Source organism: Ostrea edulis, chromosome 8 (assembly GCF_947568905.1).
Source record: "Ostrea edulis chromosome 8, xbOstEdul1.1, whole genome shotgun sequence".
Lineage (NCBI taxonomy): Eukaryota > Metazoa > Mollusca > Bivalvia > Ostreida > Ostreidae > Ostrea > Ostrea edulis.
In genome coordinates, this window is record NC_079171.1 from 39,516,009 (window position 1) to 39,536,331 (window position 20,323).

A 20,323-nucleotide genomic window follows, 5' to 3' on the forward strand; every position below is an offset into this window, starting at 1 on the left:
TAAGGATCTCAATATACCCCGAAATACATACGTGTATAATTTGTTTTACTTCACACATGGAAACAAATACTTTGATGATTCTTACCTTTAATTTGCGAAATTGTTAACGCGGACGCGATCGGCTACGCAGATTGATACTTGAAGAGGAGGTGAGAAATAAATTGCAATTTCTTATGTTTCAGATTTTTTTCTCACGAATGTTGCTATGATATAACAACTGATAATTGTTCTTGATGTGTATTTACCTCTACACTTTATGCAGAATTAATTCATTTGCTGTTTTATTTGAAGTTTCCGATAACATTTCCACCAAAACGTGGTATTAAAGTGAAATTTCGTACTTTACTCTATGAAATACAAATGTACATTATTTTAAATGCCTAAGTTAATTGTCATTGTCATATTGAAAGAGATGCTTTAATACTTAGGTGTGTATCATACCTCAAAGCTTTCAAATAACGATTCGATTTTTAAAAAAATTCTTGGGAATTTATGCGACCGGTAACGATGTAATAAGTGATCGTACAACCCACGATAATGATAGACACGCGATCATACAACCCACGATAATGATAGACACGCGATCGTACAACGATTACAACAAAGTCCTGTGAGATAAATAGAATGCTAATGTATGTCGTTTCACAGTCATCGGTAAAGTCGTGGTTTCCATTGTTATCGTTGGTGTTGTGATTAGTGATTGTTAATAATTTGTTCTGGGTCGACATCAGTGTGTGTGTGCGTGTGTGTGTGTATGTGTGTGCATGGAGGGTAGGGTGTTGAGATGTTCATTAAGTGAAACAGCCTCATTTTGTACATACACGGGCGCTCGTCCTTCGCAAAATGTACATGATTGCAATTCATACCGGCAAGTTCTTGTACTCTTCTCTCTCATTCAGAACTGCATGTTACACGTCCCCCTCCCTTTTTTTAACCAAACATATATTATGTTCTTTAACAATATGAATGATTTGTTCTATTTTTTTTTTATATTGTAACACTAAGATTACTAAAGGGTGGTATGTACATTCAGTACGCTGGATCTGCTACCACTTTGCGAAAATTGAATTGAAGTTTCAAATCGACCATTGGCTTTTTCATGATTGTGGATAAAAAAAATCCTAATTGGGATTCGTTCGAGACTGTAATTACAGGTACACTGAAACTACGTTGACACTTGTAAAAATGTAGACTTAATTGTTACAAGTGTAAACTTCTTTGCGCAAGCAATTTTCAACACAACTGCAACGAACTCCTGTGATTTTTTTTTTTATTATAAATATGAATTTGTCAAAAGAACTATTTTGTATTTCCGATTACAGATATGAAATTCCTTGATATTGTTTAAAAATCATTTATCAAATTTGCAATTGATCAGAAATAACTATGAAAGCATTCAGTCTACTCAGCCTCAGGTAAATTCAGCACCTCATTAGCTCGACACCGTTTTTATGAATATTGAATAAAAATATTAGTAATGACAAATATTGCATCATTAAATTTCTATTGGCAGTTTTTTAAAATTCTTGTCAAGAAGTTTCGAGAAGCCACCTTCAAATGTATCTCTTTCCGGTCGCCCCTCCCCCTCATGAAATAAATGATACATGCCTGTTATAGATAAGATTGTGATAAAAAGTTGATGTAAAGTGCATATTCCTGAGTTAGACATTGTTGCTGACATATGGTGTTTTTCTATGTTAAACATTCTTCTATCAATTTTTTATAAGCATTCAAAAAAACTTAAATTCACTTCACCCCAAAAATATCTTTAATCTGATAATGATGGTTCTTGCTTAATACTGATAATCTAATTGTCATTAATTGTCATTATGATATGTTCATATAACATAATTGACAGAATTTCCTTTTCGTCTCTCTACCTGTATGAAGATCGATCATTTGACTTTCGAGTTCCGAATGACAATGCAAAGAGAAAATACTGATCGCTGAACGAACAGTGAGCTCAAGGTTAGTGAACGGAAAATGGTAACGTAGAACGTTTCAGGGACTGTATGAACGTCCATCTTCTGGAAATCCCGTATCTCCAAGAATGTTATGCTTGTTCATTCTAAAAATCAATGATATTGTCTGTTCTCCTGATTTTCTTTCTTTTGACCCATCTGTAAATACATTTCATATAATTCATGTATTATTCCATGGTTTGAGTGACATAAACTAATCCAAAACTACATTTTATCCAGCATCTTGGGAGAGAAGAAGGCTAAGGGAGTAAAGGCCAAAGGGAAAAATCCTGAGTGAAGCCCGTGAGGTTGTTGACTTGCATACTTGTCACCATACAGTAGCTCCTGCATCGAGGTGTGTCCTCAGCCGTCTTGACTTCGCATTGCACTGGATCCCGCACATCAGTGGGACTGATCCTGCGCAAGTATCCTTCAATGTAATCAAAGTCACGCGCAAGTCATGACATCACTATTCCGTCACCATATCAAGTCATGTTTGGCGATGGGGAAGCGGCGAAGCAGTATGTGGGGATACACTGGCGGATCAGGACAAGTGGTCGCTTTTCACTAGACCAAGACAGCAGTGGAGCCCGGTAGCCCCCTGAGCGATCGAACATTCCTCTTTAGGATTGTTCTGCTTACCTCTGTAGCCTGAAGACGGGGCTGGAAAAGGTCCCCTAAAATAGCATGTCTTACCTCACCCTGGTCAGCATATCGCTGCTGGCGGGGATCACTTTATAGCAGTCTAAACACAAGAAAGAAAAAGGCTAAGGTGCTCACTATAGCGTCATGGAACATTAGAACGCTGCTCAACAAGAAAGCGGATGGGCCGGAGAGACGAACTGTACTAGTGGCAAGGGAACTGGCCCACTACATAATTGATATTGCAGCTCTTAGCGAAACGCGCTTTGCAGACAAAGGCCAACTTGCTGAGACTGGCGGTGGCTACACCTTATTTTGGAGAGGGTGCAGTAGTGAAGAGCGATGCGAGGCAGGAATGGGATTCGCCATCAAAACAACACATGTATAGAAGATGGCAAGAATTCCTGAATGTCTTAATGACGGAATGATGAAGATGCAGCTTCCCCTTGGACAAAAGACGAATGCCACCCTGATCAGTGCTTACGCTCCAACAATGACAAACCCTGAGGAAACCAAACACGTGTTCTACGAGTAGTCCGACTATGTGTCATCTGTTCCCACAGGTAGTCGGACATTTCGGCCCAAAGACACTTCGGTCCAAAAGTTGGACACTTCGGCTCAGACGTTTCGGCCCAAAACATTGGACACTTCGGCCTAATTTTTTTAGACACTTCGGCCCAAAGACATTTCGGCCCTATTTTTTTTTTTTTTTTTTTTTTGGTATTTCAGTTTCAGTTTTGCGGAAACTGGGGGTTTTATCCAGTGGTTCTTAGACACGTTTTACATTTAAAAGATTTTTTTCTATGTGTAAGAACTTTTGCGCATTGCGACCAAATTGATTTGGTTATATACAGGGTTTCCGCCTCCGCAAAACGCCCTACATTTATGAATGTGTGTCTGGGGGTGAAAACGCGAAGATCCAACATTGTCTTTAGTGAATTGTGAAGACAATGAACAGTGATCAATCTCATAGTCAAGATAACGGACAGTCATCAATGTCATAACGCAAATAAGGAATACAAAATAAAAAGTTGGACAAACAAGGACACACGTGCCTATTAGGAGTGAGCATTTCCTGTTTTCGCGGGGTTTACATCTTAAATAAAGCACTGATTATTAAACATGTATACAGATAAATGACAATTATATCTTAAATAAAGCACTGATTATCAGATAAGCATATTGACACACAATACATATATCTTAATCAAAGCACTAATTATTTGACATACATATACACACATGATGGTAGCACTCATTTTTAGACATGCATATAAATAAAGCACTGATTATTAGACATACATATCTATTGTTAGGCCATTCTTGGCACACTGATTTTGACTGCGGATTTACCTGATCAGGATATAGGGCTCACGGCGGGTGTGACCGGTCAACAGGGGATGCTTACTCCTCTTAGGCACCTGATCCCACCTCTGGTGTGTCCAGGGGTCTGTGTTTGCCCAACTATCTATTTTGTATTGCCTGTAGGAGATATGCGATTGATCACTGTTCGTTATCTTCACCTTTCATACATATAGACGCATAATAATTTCATCTCAATTAATCAAAGCACTGATTATCAGACATGCCTGTAGACATATGATGATTATCTCTTCAATGAAATACTAGTTATCTGGTGCATCAAAATTGGCACCGTATAAGTTTTACATGTAAAACTTATACGCTACCAATTTTGATGCACCAGATGCGCATTTCGACAAATAATGTCTCTTGAGTGATGCTAAACCGAAATTTTTGAAATCCGAAAAAAACAATAAACTTGTACGAGCTATTTTAGAAGAAAACAGATTGCCAGCAAAACTGGAGTCAAATTTGTCTAAGCATAAGAGCTATGCATGACGGAGATAATCCTTAATTTTGAAATGGGTTTGTAAATTTTATTCCACCAATTAAACATAGGTTCATATTTTCAAGTTAGTAAAGAAGTACTTAGCTACTGGGCTGTAGAGACCCTCGAGGACTAACAGTCAACCAGCAGAGGCCTCGACCCAGGGGTATATAGACATATAATAATTTTACCTTAATTAAAGCATCAATTATCAGACATGTATATGGACACATGATATTGATATCTTAATTAAAGTACCAGTTTTTAGACATGCATATATATATATTTAAATCAGAATATGAATGAAATATGCTAAATTGCTGGTTTATTGCAATGCCATCAAGAAGTTGCGTGTATGACAATTAATTGTTATCACATATTGTTAGTTTTCATTTTAAGAATCATTAATAAATCATTATTTCTGTTTTGATTTCAATCACGGCCTCCTGTTAATTCTATGGAAGTTTGCAATTGCCCTTTGCTCAAACAATTTAAATTAGAAAATTTAGTGTAAATGATCTTGGTTGTTCGTTTTCTCCGTTAAAAACAAAACAAATACGACGTAATTTTCTCTTCTTTTATTTATCTATGAATCTGGGGGTCATCATGAGTTCGAAATAAGATTTTAACATTCAAATAATAGTTCAAACACTGTCGCTACCCAGGTAAGCGGTACAACGTAATTGTCTCTTCTTTTATTTATTCTCTCTCTCTCTCTCTCTCTCTCTCTCTCTCTCTCTCTCTCTCTCTCTCTCTCCTTAAGAAATCAGTACTTAGACAAATGACGTTTACACACATGCGTACATAATGCAGGATTACCGTTGTAACATGTTAACACCCACACGGTATCCCCAACTATACTATTTAACATATCAAGCAAATCCCAATACCTTGAATACTGTTTGCAGTTGGTATAGTATTTCTGAAATCATGCATAGCTCTTATCCTTGGACGAATTTGGCTCCATTTTTTGGCACGCTGTTTTTGGATATATTTAGCTCTAAAACTTCATAGTTATTTCGGATTTCAAACATTTCGGTTGAGCATCACTGAAGAGACATTATTTGTCGAAATGCGCATCTGGTGCATCAAAATTGGTACCGTATAAGTTTTACATCATCTTAACTATGTATTCTTTTCAGACAACATTGCTTCAGGAAAACCTGCACAGCAGCTGTATTCATATTCTTCCTCTAAATGGGGAGCTGATAAAGCGGTGGACGGACTAAAATCAGACTGTTCTGCTGCTGGAGGACAGTGTACGATATCGGGATTGAGGAAAGAAACAGCCAGGTGGTGGGTGGATCTAGGAGGTGTACTCAGTATACGTCACATAACTATATACTACAGGACGGACAATTTAGCCTGGGGTAATTTTTATGAATAATTTGATACACGGCGGATTGAGATGTGTGTCTCCTTTATCTACAGTACGCGTAGTGTGTTGCTGTCTACAGTCAATTTAAAATTATCTTATAGCAATTAATCTGCATGACGGATATCTATTAATGCTTCTGATTAAAAATCAAGCTGTCTGAAGATCATATTTACTCATTATGTTTCATGTAAAGAACAAGAGCCACGAATAGCCAAAAATGACCCTTAGTCAGAACTTGATATTATTCTCGGGGACAGAAGCTAAGAATATCTATTTTTTCAATATGTTATCCTTTTTCCGATATCATTTCAATCTTTTTTAGTTATTGACGTTCAAAGTACCGATTGTGTTTGACCAGATTTTTATTGACGTCATAATTTTGCAACGTAACGTCAATATTTTACAACGTTTCATGCACTTTTACGTGAACGTTTTCTAGGTATCAAAGTGAGTCTGCGGATTTATTGGGTATGTGTGTGTTTTATCATTTGGGGGTGTTATTATTATCCCACATGTAAATGTAAACACGCCGTAAACAATGACAGCCAGACTTCGGACAGCAGTGTTGTTATTTAAGACACTTGTTGCTACATGTATAACTTTGGACATTGAGTAAACATTTTAATCCTATGTTTCACACTTGTATTTTTTGCACACCCATTTCAATTGTTGCATAAAATTTTGTGTTTTGCCATATTTACATTTATGGTGTGTGTGTGTGGGGGGGGGGGACTAATAGGGAAACTGTGTTACAAAAGTAGCCGTACATGTACAGAATAACACAAGAACATTTAGTTTAGTCATATGGAGATAATTTATTTCACATAAGGCTAAGAACATTTTTCACGTGATCTCATAATCAGGTAAAATATGTTCCATTTATTTAATTGTATTTATTTAGTTTCCTATCCGGATCATTTATTACAATGATATTAACCTGTGTGTATTTCAAAATCCCTTATCATCATTATACATGTAACTCCATAACATTTATGAAATTAATTCATTTATTAAAAAAAAAATCTTATTTTGATACTGCTACGTAATAGAATCAAACTCCCTCCTCCCATATAGTTGGTAAAGTGTCACTGTGCAAACGAAATTAATCGGAGGTTGCCAATAGAACCTAATTTTCACATAAATAGAAATAAGAATTTTATCAACCAAGAGGATAACTTAACGGTGAATTAACACATCTGTAGTTTGGCATCCGCCATTAACATTTGTTATTTTAACACTTTCACATTTCTTCCTTGCATTAGGTTTAGTTCTTTTCTTACATAAAATGCATGAGGGAAACCCTTTTCCATTATCAGACACTTTCTCCATATTATAAATACTCAAACTAAAGTGTGGTTTAATAATGTGTTCGATTCTTCCTTTTATAATGCCTAGTAATATTTTGCTTAATCATATTGGGTAAAAAAAAATTTAAGAATACATGCATAAACTTTTACTTTAGGAACGAGTGCCATTTATATGTTCACTTCTATTTTAATCAGTATTAATATCTTTTTTCTCCATTTGTCATTTTTTAATTTTGTTATAAGAGTTATGATTTTGCATATTTGCTGATGAGACTGAATTTTAAATGATAAATATAATTGAAACAATTAAATATACACTATTTTCGGTAACATTCTTTTTACTCTTGTTTTTCATTTACGAATTATTTATTAGTATTATCCCTTTTTTTATTAACTGCCTTGTATTTTGCTAATTAGATCTAGTAATGTAACTCTGTCAATGAATTTCATTTACAAGCAAAACAAGGTCCATATTACTAGATATGTTTTTCGTATTCATATTTGTACATGTATGAATTTCTATATATTGATTTCTTTTGGATGAAATATGCAATGGACCGGAATACCTGTGTGTCGAAATATAACGGTATCCGATGACGTATATCCAAATCGGTTGGAACGTAAACAACCGAACGAATGTTGTAGCTTAGAGACTTGTAGCTTACAGTTTATCCTTTGTAATGTTATGTGGACACCTAATTTTTGTATGTTACCCATAGTTTGTATGATAACTTTAGAAATCTATTTATTATTAGATTTATATCTTCACATCTACGTAACCTATCGAGTTAGCCATCCAACTCCAAGTCTTTTTTTGTACTGGGATAACGATTTCATCATGTTCACCAGTGCCAAGAAAACTGAATGTAAGGATATGGATCATGTGAAGCCAGATATTCATTACATTCAACGATCTTCAGATAATTAAAATATATATACAGTGTGATAGCGTATAAAGAAAATGTGTGGAAGTAAAGGCGCAGACGATGGGTGGATTTCATCTGGAGTGGATTGGAGGACTTAACTTCGTAATTGTTTGTTCAAATTCCTAAAACTATTTAACTAGTGCAGGGTTTTTGTAACTATTCCTAACATGGTTGCATATATATCCAGGTTCATAAATTGAGCACATAATCTATTTGAAATTTTGGGGCAAAATCGATCAATGTTCATAGCCCGATTCCGACGATGGCGCGGCTTCGATTTTATTTTAATAATATTGTTTGAAATAATCATATTTTATTAACTTTGAATAATCACTGCTTTCGTAAAAAGACAATGGAGCAATCCCCAACTATAATATTTAAATATTACAATTTGTATTAAACCTATAGAATGGAAAATTATTCAGATTTCGTGCATGGAATGTGAAATTCCGGTTATTTGCAGAACATAAAAAGTAAAAATTCACATATTCCCCAGGCCTCGATCCAAAAAAAAACTCTCAACTTCTATGCAATATTTAATATACTGATTTACAATTCATTAATATTTATTGGATCGAGGCCTGGCGGTTATAAAAATTTTGGTGCATATTGTTGGAAATTATCAACTTTTACAAAAATAACACAACTGTTATGGGTTCCGCATGTTGTAATTTCAATATGCGTGCATTTTCGCGGAAAAAACCACTGGATTTATAAAGAAGAAAGTCTAAGCTCTTTCATACCATGATGGAATTTTGGAATGAAGATACTTTATTTTACTCAAAATTACAGGGCCATATTTGGGTATTCGTGGCTCTTGTTCTTTGTTAGTCTGTCTTCAAAATATAGGTTACTAAAACAATATAGAAAGCCAGTATGTCATGTACATGTCTGGTTTTAGAACTGTATTTATTAACATAGTATACTGGTAGTGATCATATTGGTTGGTAAACAGTTACAGCGTTCCTAGTTTACTCCAGATGGCGTATATACATCTACAGTACATCACATGCATGATGTGCATAAAAAATCGCTGTTACCATAATGCTGCTTCCTAATTAAGGAAATAATGAGTTTGCTGTAAGACAATTCATATTTTTCTCTCTCGATAACCTTCGACATCTTTCATAAATATTGAATGCAACTGTTGTTGATTTAGTGGTCGTGTAGTTTTATATTTAAAATTGTTTCAGGTTCGCCGATTTATTAGTAACAGAATATAATGCAATATACCCCTAAAACATAATACCACATTAATAAGATACCCTGATATATATATATATATATATATATATATATATATATATATATATATATATATATATAAAGAGAGAGAGAGAGAGAGAGAGAGAGAGAGAGAGAGAGAGAGAGAGAGTTAGCCAGGTACAAATACCACCGACTAACTTTCCGCAGAAGCGGGTTCTATATACACGATCGCATCTCTGATCTGTTTTCAAAATTCTTTATTTGTAACGTCTCAAAAATATGCACCGTTAACATAAATCTTTAATTCATAATTGAAAGCAATTTAATGATTTGATTCGAAACTTTCAATTCATTCATTTGCACATTCAAATTTATATTACAGTTCTTGTATATTGTTACATTTTATTTTTAGATTATTGATGCATTCGAACCATTGACCCCTTGACCTGGTCTAGCATTGGCTATTTCCTGTTTGTGTTCATATACGTTTTTTTTTCATTTTTTACAGCTCACCACCTATTGTACATAATTTATACATATAGTTAACCTTAGGTCAAAATCATTTCATTGGATATTAACCGTGCTGGCCATTTGTTGAGGAGCTGACCAACGCAGAATATATTTTAAACAGTGACCCATCATTGACCTCTGTTCGAACACATAGCTAATGTATAGATTTACAACTCAAAACGATATCTCCTGTATGTCATGCACACTCATGTGCAACAAAATTGAAAATTGTATTCATTGCATTGGTATTTTAAATTGATACACTAGGGAAATTATTCTCCTCGTCAACCACGTTTTAGGAGAGGTACTCGGATATTAACCTTATTCATAGATAAAGAATCTAAGGCAATGGCCAATAACGAGTATAATTGTGAGTATTATGGATTGTGAAATGATTACAGCACGCTGGCATGGCTTTAAAACACGTTCCCACTTTAGATACTTACACATGAAAAATATTATGAAAGAATGAATAGAACGAACAGCGAAGAAGAAAAATAAATACTTCCCGGCACAGACAAATTTACCTACATAATATTCCACAAAGAGAATCTCATTGGATAAGTCAAAATGCGTACCCCTCCCCCCCAACAACACCCCCCCTCCACTTCCACACGCACACACCGCAATTCAACACCATGACCATCGGGCGATTCCATACGGCAATTACGTCTCCATTCAAATATCAATGTTTATTTTAGCTGCAGGTTCGAATATATATTCACTAATCGTTGTTTTTCATTGATTGACTGTATCTTGTTTAACGTCCCTCTCGAGAATATTCTTCTCTCATATGGAGACGTCATCAAGACCTGTGTTCGACGCTTACGGCCATTGAACAGTGAGGGTTCTTTAGAGTGCCACACCTACTGTGATACGGGATATCCGTTTTTAAGATCATCTCCGAGGACACGTGATATTCACACCTGATGACGAGCGTTTGGCGATGGAACTGTCACTACCTGTTTTGAACGATTTAGGTCTGTCGCGGCCGGGATTCGAACCCTGACCTTCTGCATGCGGGGTGAACGTTCTACATCTAGACCTGAGTCATCATATTAACATGAATGTTGGTTTTCAAAAATCATTAAAACACTTAGTAGATAGCCCTTTTGGAGACCTCATGACGTCAGTACAAATGTCAGATACGGCAATCCTGACATCAATATTTAAATTGGTTGATGTTTCCCGCCACACTCAAAATTTTTTCAATTATCTGGTGTCGCCCAGTTTTTATTGGTGGACAAGAGAACCCACATACTTTGTACTGGGAAGTGACCACCGACCTTCCGAAAGAAAACTGGGAAACTTTCTCACTTACCGGCGCGAGTGGGATTCGAACCAGCGCCACGAATACTGGGAAATTACGTAAAGTGCACGTGCTCCCTCAATATATTGCCCACGTTATAATGCCACCACGCTTATTGCCTGAAAATTTAAAGAACGGATTCCCTCCCATGTTAACACACCAGGTTTAATGCCAACCCCGCATAATGCGATATGTCACTGATTTTCATACCGATTGTTAAGCCGTTCTTGGCACACTGATTTGACTGCGGATAACTCCGTTTACCTGATCAGGATATGGGGCTCACGGCGGGTGTGACCGGTCAACAGGGGATGCTTACTCCTCCTAGCCACCTGATCCCACCTCTGGTGTGTCCAGGGGTCCGTGTTTGCCCAACTATCTATTTTGTATTGATTATAGGAGTTATTAAATTGATCACTGTTCGTTATCTTCGCCTTGCAAACAAATGGTTAAATTGTATAGGGTTTACCCTCGATAATAATGTCAATTGTCTAACACTTATCGTAATCACATCTGTACTTTGATAGCGATGCGATGAAATATGACAGGCTGGACAAGGTATTCAGGTGGCCAGATTAATTACTAATAATTGCAGAATTGAACTCAAGATAATTTAAAAGTTTATACAGAATAAAGACAAAATAACATTATAGTATTAAATTTCTTTCGATTGCTCAGGCGGTAATGGGGAATTCGTTATATTGGCACCCCTCTTTATCGCCCAATTCGTCTTAAACAAAAGTTGGCAATATATCGAGCATGAAACAGGTTAGACAGCATTTAACGCAATGGTGGGTTGTATTGAGGAAACTATATATTGTTATAAAGACCATATAATTCGCGATACATATAAAGGGAAGGAGGGTAAATTCATAATGAAAATATCCAAAATCATTGAAAATCACAAAAATCCATTCTTTCACTTCAAAAAGCAACAAATACCAAATAAAGATCCCTAATTCCAGTATCAGAAGCGGGAAAAGTTCGGCATGTGTAGCATTTCGGCAAAGGAACATCGGCGGAGAAAGTTCAGATTTAGAGAATACAGTCGTGCACATACATTTTCATCGTCATAATATAGGCGCATACTTAATTCACCTTTGAACTTCTAAAGGGCCGTCACTGCTTCATTTGTATTACAAGGTACGACCTCCAAACAACACGCATCTGTTGTTTTGCAACAGTACCCATATTGCCTAGTGAGAGGCACTACATTGTATAGGAGACGATAAGACTAGGATGAGATGATCTACGTAAGTTCATACATGAAAGGTGCATATAATGAACAGTGATCAATCTCATAACTTTTCTAAGCAATACAAAATAGAAAGTTCGGCAAACACGGACCTCTGGATATATCAGAGGTGGGATCAGGTATATAGGAGGAGTAAGCATCTCCTGTCAACCGGTCACACCTGCCCAGAGCGTTAAAACGACTATAATTCGAATGTTATTTATTACAATTGTTTTGATTGGACAAAAATAAAGCTGAACAAGAGTTTATACATCAATAAATCCGAAAACGCGATGTATTCGTACATGCCTGAAAACAAATAACATAGTGCGGGGAAACGATTCAAATTTTTGCAATTTTGAATAAAGTGAATGAATTGGTATTATAAGAATCAAACATTCTTTTTGAACAATTTATCGATGTGTAAACACCAGACATTTTACTCACAAACTTAACATAAAAGTGTTTCTCACTTTTATTTAGTTTGTGAGTAAAATGTCCGGAGTTTACACATCGCTACATTCTTCAAAAAGAATGTTTAATCCTATAATAAGATTTGCGAAATGCTGACTTTAAACGACACTGCACCATCATCATGTTTGTCAGTAGCCTGCTTCGATTTAAAAACCATAAGCAGAACAATATCTTGCGTATCGAATCAGTTGAGAGATATAAACAACATATGCAGGTGTTAATGTATTATATGGGAAGTTGAAGATGTAATTTAATATCAAGGGGATGTGAATATGTGAGGTGTCCGCCATTTGTGATGACGGGTTGTAGCATTTGTTTTCTACATTAATGTACAGCTTCAGTTCTGACTTTTTCAAATGCTTTAATCATTAGAGCTCGCAGTACGCTATTCTCCCTATAAAAAGTTTGCCATGTGATCAGGGGTAGACAAAGACTAAAAACTAGTTCAAATGCAAAGGTTCTTTTTGGAACCATTGAAAGTGTGTTAAAATTATTGATACATAGCTAGATTAAAAAGGATAAAACACATCATTGACGAACATCTATACTGCATAGATTTATTTATAAACCTTATTCTTCCCAGTACATTAGAATACTTTGTAAGAGATGTGTATATCCTACATTTAACGTGTCATCTCTATTTTACAGGAGACACCTTAATATCCTAGATTATGAAGTCTAATTTTTTAATCCTTCATATTTGGTTTATTTTTAATATTTTTCAGATTCCAACAATGGTTACACCGCTCGCTTCCTTGGATTATCGGTATATATATCGAACACAACCAACAAAGATGGCGGGGTACTGTGTTTTAAAGACACGATGTTCACCAGAGCCACAATACCGAATCCAATAAACATAACATGTCCTAGACACGGACGTTATGTTATATACTATAACGAGAGACTCCAGGGAGTCACTTATCCTCCTGATTATTCTATGTCCGCACACAACGAACTCTGTGAATTTGAAGTTTACGGTAAACACAAGTTATGTATTTTACTGTTTTTCGTTACTTGGTTAGTTGTACATTGTTTAACGTCCCGTTCACTCATATGGAGACGTCACTACAGCCGGTGAAGGGCTGCAAAATTTAGACCTACCGTGTTTGAGCAGGAAGGATTTCCCTCTTGTGGCACGGGATTGTGGATTTTGTGATCCCATCCGAAAGGCCACACCATTTAGTCGTTTCGTATGACAAGCATTGGGTAATGAGGGCCTAGTATACCCTGTATACCCAAGGAGCCTTGGCATTTCTGTATTCACAAATAAAAAAAATGACTGTAACTTAGAATATATTTATACTTATAAATTAACAATTTTTGTCAATAATTATCTCCGAAACGCTTGCTCCAGAATTGATGCTTCCACATTTGATAGTGTTTCATATGTGATGTGAAGTCCGTTAGCTAAACTAGAACCTTACTTGATTAGTAAATATCGTACAATTAATTTAAATCATACTTTCGTTGAAATAACAAAATGAAAGTAAAGTGGTGGATCTAATTTAAGCCATTTTTCTTCTTTTTTTTAAACGACAAACCGATCTGAAGTTAATCCGTTGTTTATCAATGCTTTATTTTGATCTTATAGAAGAAATACATTTTGATTGTTGATGAATAAATAAAATATGTCTGTTCGGTTCTTCAATCCGTGATTTTTGTTTTGAATCAACCTTATGAATATTTCCAGAACGACGTGAGGCAACGTCATAATAACGCACATTTTCGGGCCTTTCTGGAAAGCCAAGAAGATTGGTTTTCAACATCATCAGCATAAAATTGTGTAGGTGTTCATTGTTAGTTATACTTATAATAGTTTTGACTAGGCCCATATTTATAATTTTATGAAGATTGATAACAATGTTACTGATATATACCTCACTGAATGATAGGCACATCCTCCCCCTCCCGAGACCAACGATCTGACACATCGAGGAATGTCTTATTTTCCCCCTGTAATTACAAAAGTCACTGTTACGACTCTTGTAATAATTTATTAACAGTTACTGATGTGTAGAAACACACAAAAAGTCGTTAGTTTTTTTGATATTTTGATTGAAAATGTTTTGTCATGACACAGATATCAAAAGTAAGTAATCAGTCGAAAACTGTCCAATTTGTCAGATATCGAATGGTCTGGGACTGTTCTGAGAAGTATTCGCCTTATAACTTAAACGTTTTACCAAAATTTGGTCGTACACTCCCTGATAAAGTCGAAGAAAGTAGGACACTGTTTACAATATAGCAGTTTTTCTCTTTGTCATTCATATAGTCTATTTCGTTTTCTATTATTGCGTTTGAGAAGAAATTATGTTATTCGTGATATTGCCCTTAAGCTGTCACAGTCGATGAAAACTACCATTATCAACACATTCGCAGTACTGAGTTTCAAATATTGAAATATGAACGACCGTTCATTTTGTCTTTGGTCAACTAATCCGTATGACGGATTACGATTGCATTCGTAAAATCATTATCTCATTTTCAATACAAAGAGAGATCATTTATGTTACATAAAGAACATTTGGAGCTCCAAGTGATTCTTAATAATCAAGTTTTAGTTATTGTATATTATATCAATAAATATAACATGATTAATGCACGCAATTATTCAAACGTTTTCTTAAGTTCATTTGAATCAAAAATATCGTTAATTCAATTAATATGCAAAAAAATTATTAAAAAGTCCTTCCTATATGCAATAATTCTGTGTCCCCGCGCTTTCTTGTTTTTAGAAGAAAAAAAACTTGCAACATTTTCATCTGATCATGCGTTGTTACACATATGTAACCATAGAATGAAAATTATAAACAAAGTTGAATTTTTTTCAAAATATAATTGTTAAATCAAAATATAGAACGCAAATAAGAAATGGGAACAAAAAAAGTTAAAAACAGATTGAAAAAATAATGGATTAAGTTAAAACCTGTTAGATTGTACTTGTTAAAACATATAGAATTGAAACTAATAACAAAAATGATAAAATAGAATTTGTAAAAACAAAATTCTCAAAATACATGTATAGTTGTGGCACTGACATACCTCCATAGTTTTTTTCTGTCGACGGCTTCCATAGCGACATATTTTATTTAAAGATATCTGTAGTAATTTCTAGTCATGTCGCCAAATACCATGACGTTAATTAAGTCTTCATTGATAATATCGTTGGTTTTCATGGTATTTCAACTGTCGCTTTTGTGTCCAATTTTGTATCCTTCCCTATTGTCGATCGGGACATGTGCTCGTTTGGTGTGTCTCTCGTCACAACTTTAAAATTGATCCTTTAAAACTATTTATAACAGAAACTTCCTACGTTTTGAACTTAAATGTGAAATATATAAGATTACATATTATCTTCATAAATATTCAGGTCAAAATTTCCACACCTTTGGATATAATAACGCTCTCATTCTCTCGTACTGCTAGTTTTCTCAAACATTTTAGTCATTTTGTACATATCCATATTTTCATCGGGGGTTGAAAAATGGGAGACTGTTATACTTATTAAATCAATGCAAATACTAACGTATTGTTAAATCGCGTGTTGCTAATTTTCATGAATTTTTATATTAAAAAAAAAAACGCATTCTATTAATATCCATTTTTAAATCATACATTCCTTTAGGTTTATTATGATATTTCCTTTCATCAGAAGAAATAAATAAACGTTTTCTGATACACCTTGGAGAACTGTTGAATCATTATATTCCGTAGAACTCAATTATCGTGGTCCCATACGTACCCGGGTAATGATAGGTCCTCAGTACCCCTTGTTTGTTGTAAGAGGCGACTATACAGGGTGGTCATTTGGATGTGACCACAATAACGAGGCCCAGTCTCACGGCAGATAAATAGAGATATATCCCTGCTTAAAAGCTGTGAAGACGAGCATATACCTATATTTTTAGCCTTTTACCAGCAATGTTGGCGTCTACATATTAAAGAAAAAATATTGAGCGGGACGTTAAACAGTAAACAACACACCAATTGTCGTGGATTTCGTCTTTAATCCTATCTCACGATTTCTAACCACAATGAAGTGTACGATTTACATTATGTTTAAATGTACAGAAATTACATCACATGTTTTCAGGTGTAAAGGTTCGAACATTCACGAAAATTGACCCCCATGAACTTAATTGACTCCTCAGTATCTTATTACATACACTCGAAATTTTATCTATAAACATAAACTATTTTTGTGTGGATTTTAGCATTAAATAAATTTCGTTGACAGATGCCACTTGTTTTTCCTTTTATTTATTTTTTATTGAATGTGGTTTGGAAAAACAATATTCATGAAGTATTACATATACTCTTTTACGAAATGAATTCATCGATCGAATGCAGGTTGTTCAACACCAGGCATTTATGGAGAGAACTGTGATATACCGTGTCCTCAGAACTGTCAGGAGAGACACTGTGACATTGTGAATGGAACCTGTCTGGGATGTATTCCGGGATATAAGGGGTCTTTCTGCAATCAACGTGAGTCTTGTGATTTTTATTTCTAAACATGTTTCAAGAACTAACGTGTATCATGTGTAGTAATGGCAAAAATAAAACCAACTTTAAAGCTATTGTTCAATTGTAAATTATATTTGGGATTTTTTATAGTTTAGTAAATATCAATATTTTCGATATAAATGTAATTTTAGATTACAGTAATGAAAATGGTCGGGAACAAACTCCGATATTTCAAAATATATTATATTCAGCGAGAAAAACCCGTATATGTAATCAAACGTTATGCATTCACAATATATAAATACATATTTTACGATTTTGAAAGCTAAAAAACCGTTATGGTTTAATTGTTCTGATGTAAATTAATTTTGATATCCATACATGTACATATATGTATATCTACACATGCCACTAATGTAAATGATTTACTTGCTTACAATTATGATATTTTCTTCCGTCAGAATTTGATGTTATTGTAAATTGATTGTAACTATTGACTATTACAGGTTCTCAGCGTAGGTACAATACAATATAGATGCTTATCTTATAATTACACATAATACTAGTTTAGATTTTTAACATGATTTTCTGTGTCTCACAGCCTGTGATAATAAGAAATACGGCCTGGGGTGTAAACAGATCTGTGGTAACTGTAGCGATGGGATACAATGCAATCACGTGAATGGAAGTTGTCCGAACGGATGTGACGTCGGAGGTCGAGGCGATAAATGCGATGAAGGTCAGAAAAAATGTAGAACATACATACACTCGTTTTGATTAGACTTTTGTATTGCACTATTATACACTCGATCATTTCAATATGTAGACGTTGTGTTTCTTATCAACTTTTGTAGTTTAACCTTAGTATTTTATTTAGTATTCATTTCCATGTAAATATTTTATCGTCCTGAAGAAGGAAAAGGTCGTCCCACGAATTTGACAGTTCAATATTTGTCGTGTCATTGGTCATTTTAGTTCATTTTATATGCTTATACAAGCTTCTAGGGGGGAGATCTTTGACGAGCGATCGTCTCACATGAGATGAACAACGCATTTAAAAGTATTACAAAGTTAGGCCTTTGCCATCGCCATTGATTTGATGTAAATGCCAAATAACTAATACAGAGATGTACATGTATGTTACGTATAATGACGCCAATCCAAGACATTGTGATTTTATCATAGAATTAAACTCTTCGGGGAAATTACAAGTCCTTTTTAGCATTGAATATGTACATGTCATTTTATGCGTAATCAATATAAGACTAAGTGTATATTGATATTTACGAATGATGGATGGTGACTTACTGCATTCTATATCTGGATAAAACATTGACATTCAGATAACCTTTCAAGTTTACACGAAACACTATATTTTAATGGGAAAACACGCTGGGGATCAATTATATAGTTTATTTAAGACGTGATGTAATTTGTTTATAATTGACTCAGTCAATACTGCAAATTACCGTCATGCTTCTATATATGTTATGCCCAAGTCTACGGTGAAGCTGTGCATTTATTTTAGAACTGCTTATGAAACGCTTTAAATACACATTTTATCATTTCGTTAAAAATAGAATATTTTTAGGATTTATTTAATGAATTATAGATACATGTAGGCTAAATTGACAAAATAACCAACCAGAACTCGTTCAGTACCAGGTTTGACTATTTCCCCAATTGGCTAACATTGACATACAAAACTAAAGTCATAACGATTTAACATCAGTTATTTTGATAGAGATCGATCAGGTAGATTAATGGGCAGAACATAATATATATATAGATAGATAGATAGATAGATAGATAGATAGATAGATAGATAGATATATATATATATATATATATATATATATATATATATATATTATATCTGTTTAAGAGACTTCGATTGGTTTATTGGTCTGAATGGAAACTAATACGAGTTCCACGGCGGGTGTAGTCGTACGACAGAGGATGCTTGCTCCTCATGGGCACCTTATCGTACCTCTGCTGTGTCCAGGGGTCCGTGTTTGTCAAATATACCATTTTGCATTCCATATCGGAGATGTGAGATTGAGTTCCATGTGGTTAGTTGTATTGAGGAAAGATATGAAAGTGAGATGCCTCTATCAAAGATTAAATGAATTCAGAACATGTTTTCTTCTTTGACAAACTGTATATTTTTGCACTTTATATAAAATACTACAGGATTTCATTGGATTTTACAAATGTTTTTTTTTTTGACAGAATGTCCTTATGGATGGCATGGGAAGAATTGTGCTACACAGTGTAATCCAAATTGTAGAGGCTGTAATAGATTTAATGGCAGGTGCGAGTCTGGTTGTCTTCCGGGATGGAAAGGAACATTCTGCGAGAAAGGTAATGTTTTATTTCAGTTTATTTCAATATATTTATATTTATTATACACATGTTAATGTACGTAAGAATGAATGAAATAGATATGCATATATTGATATCGAAAGCAAACAAAATCGTTGTGGAAACTTTCTTGTTCTTCATGGAAGGTGAAGATAACGAACAGTGATCAATCTCATAACTCCTATAAGCAATACAAAATAGATAGTTGAACAAACATGGATCCCGGGGCACAAAAGAGGGGCCCGTTTTACAAAACAACTTACGGCAAAGTCGCAAGTCTTAAATTGTATTACACAGTTATTACTTTAAGTGAATGAAGTAAAACTTTTCTGAGGCTTAATTTTCAACATTTTAAAAACATATTTACATTTGGAGTGAATGACCTTACAATAAACCTGAAAATTCCAGTATGTAAAGTTTTGTCGTAAGTCGAAAGTTCTTTTGTAAAACGCGCCCCAGGTGCCTAGGAATGTTGATTAATCGGGAAACATATTGAAACCGTTGATGTCTACAATGGTTTTGATTTCCTGAATATATATGTCATTCTTATGGGTAATCCATAAAATCCACTAGATTTGCACATCATATGCAGTAAGGATTCGAAGGGGCATGAATTTGTGATACTGATAAGCTTGATATATATTGGGAATATTGACGTCAATAAAACGTTTCCAAGCATTCAATGTAAATTAC

General features: G+C 34.7%; 1 protein-coding gene across 1 annotated transcript in view; it reads left to right on the top strand.

Annotated features, from left to right (window-relative positions):
- LOC125662369 (multiple epidermal growth factor-like domains protein 6) overlaps positions 1 to 20,323 on the top strand; it is a 48,136-nt gene that overhangs the window by 18,113 nt on the left and 9,700 nt on the right. The window contains exons 2-6 of the mRNA XM_056146133.1: positions 5,595 to 5,822; positions 13,522 to 13,776; positions 17,150 to 17,287; positions 17,868 to 18,005; positions 19,499 to 19,630. Coding sequence (XP_056002108.1) covers positions 5,595 to 5,822; positions 13,522 to 13,776; positions 17,150 to 17,287; positions 17,868 to 18,005; positions 19,499 to 19,630 — 891 coding nt within the window. The remainder of the gene's footprint in view (positions 1 to 5,594; positions 5,823 to 13,521; positions 13,777 to 17,149; positions 17,288 to 17,867; positions 18,006 to 19,498; positions 19,631 to 20,323) is intronic.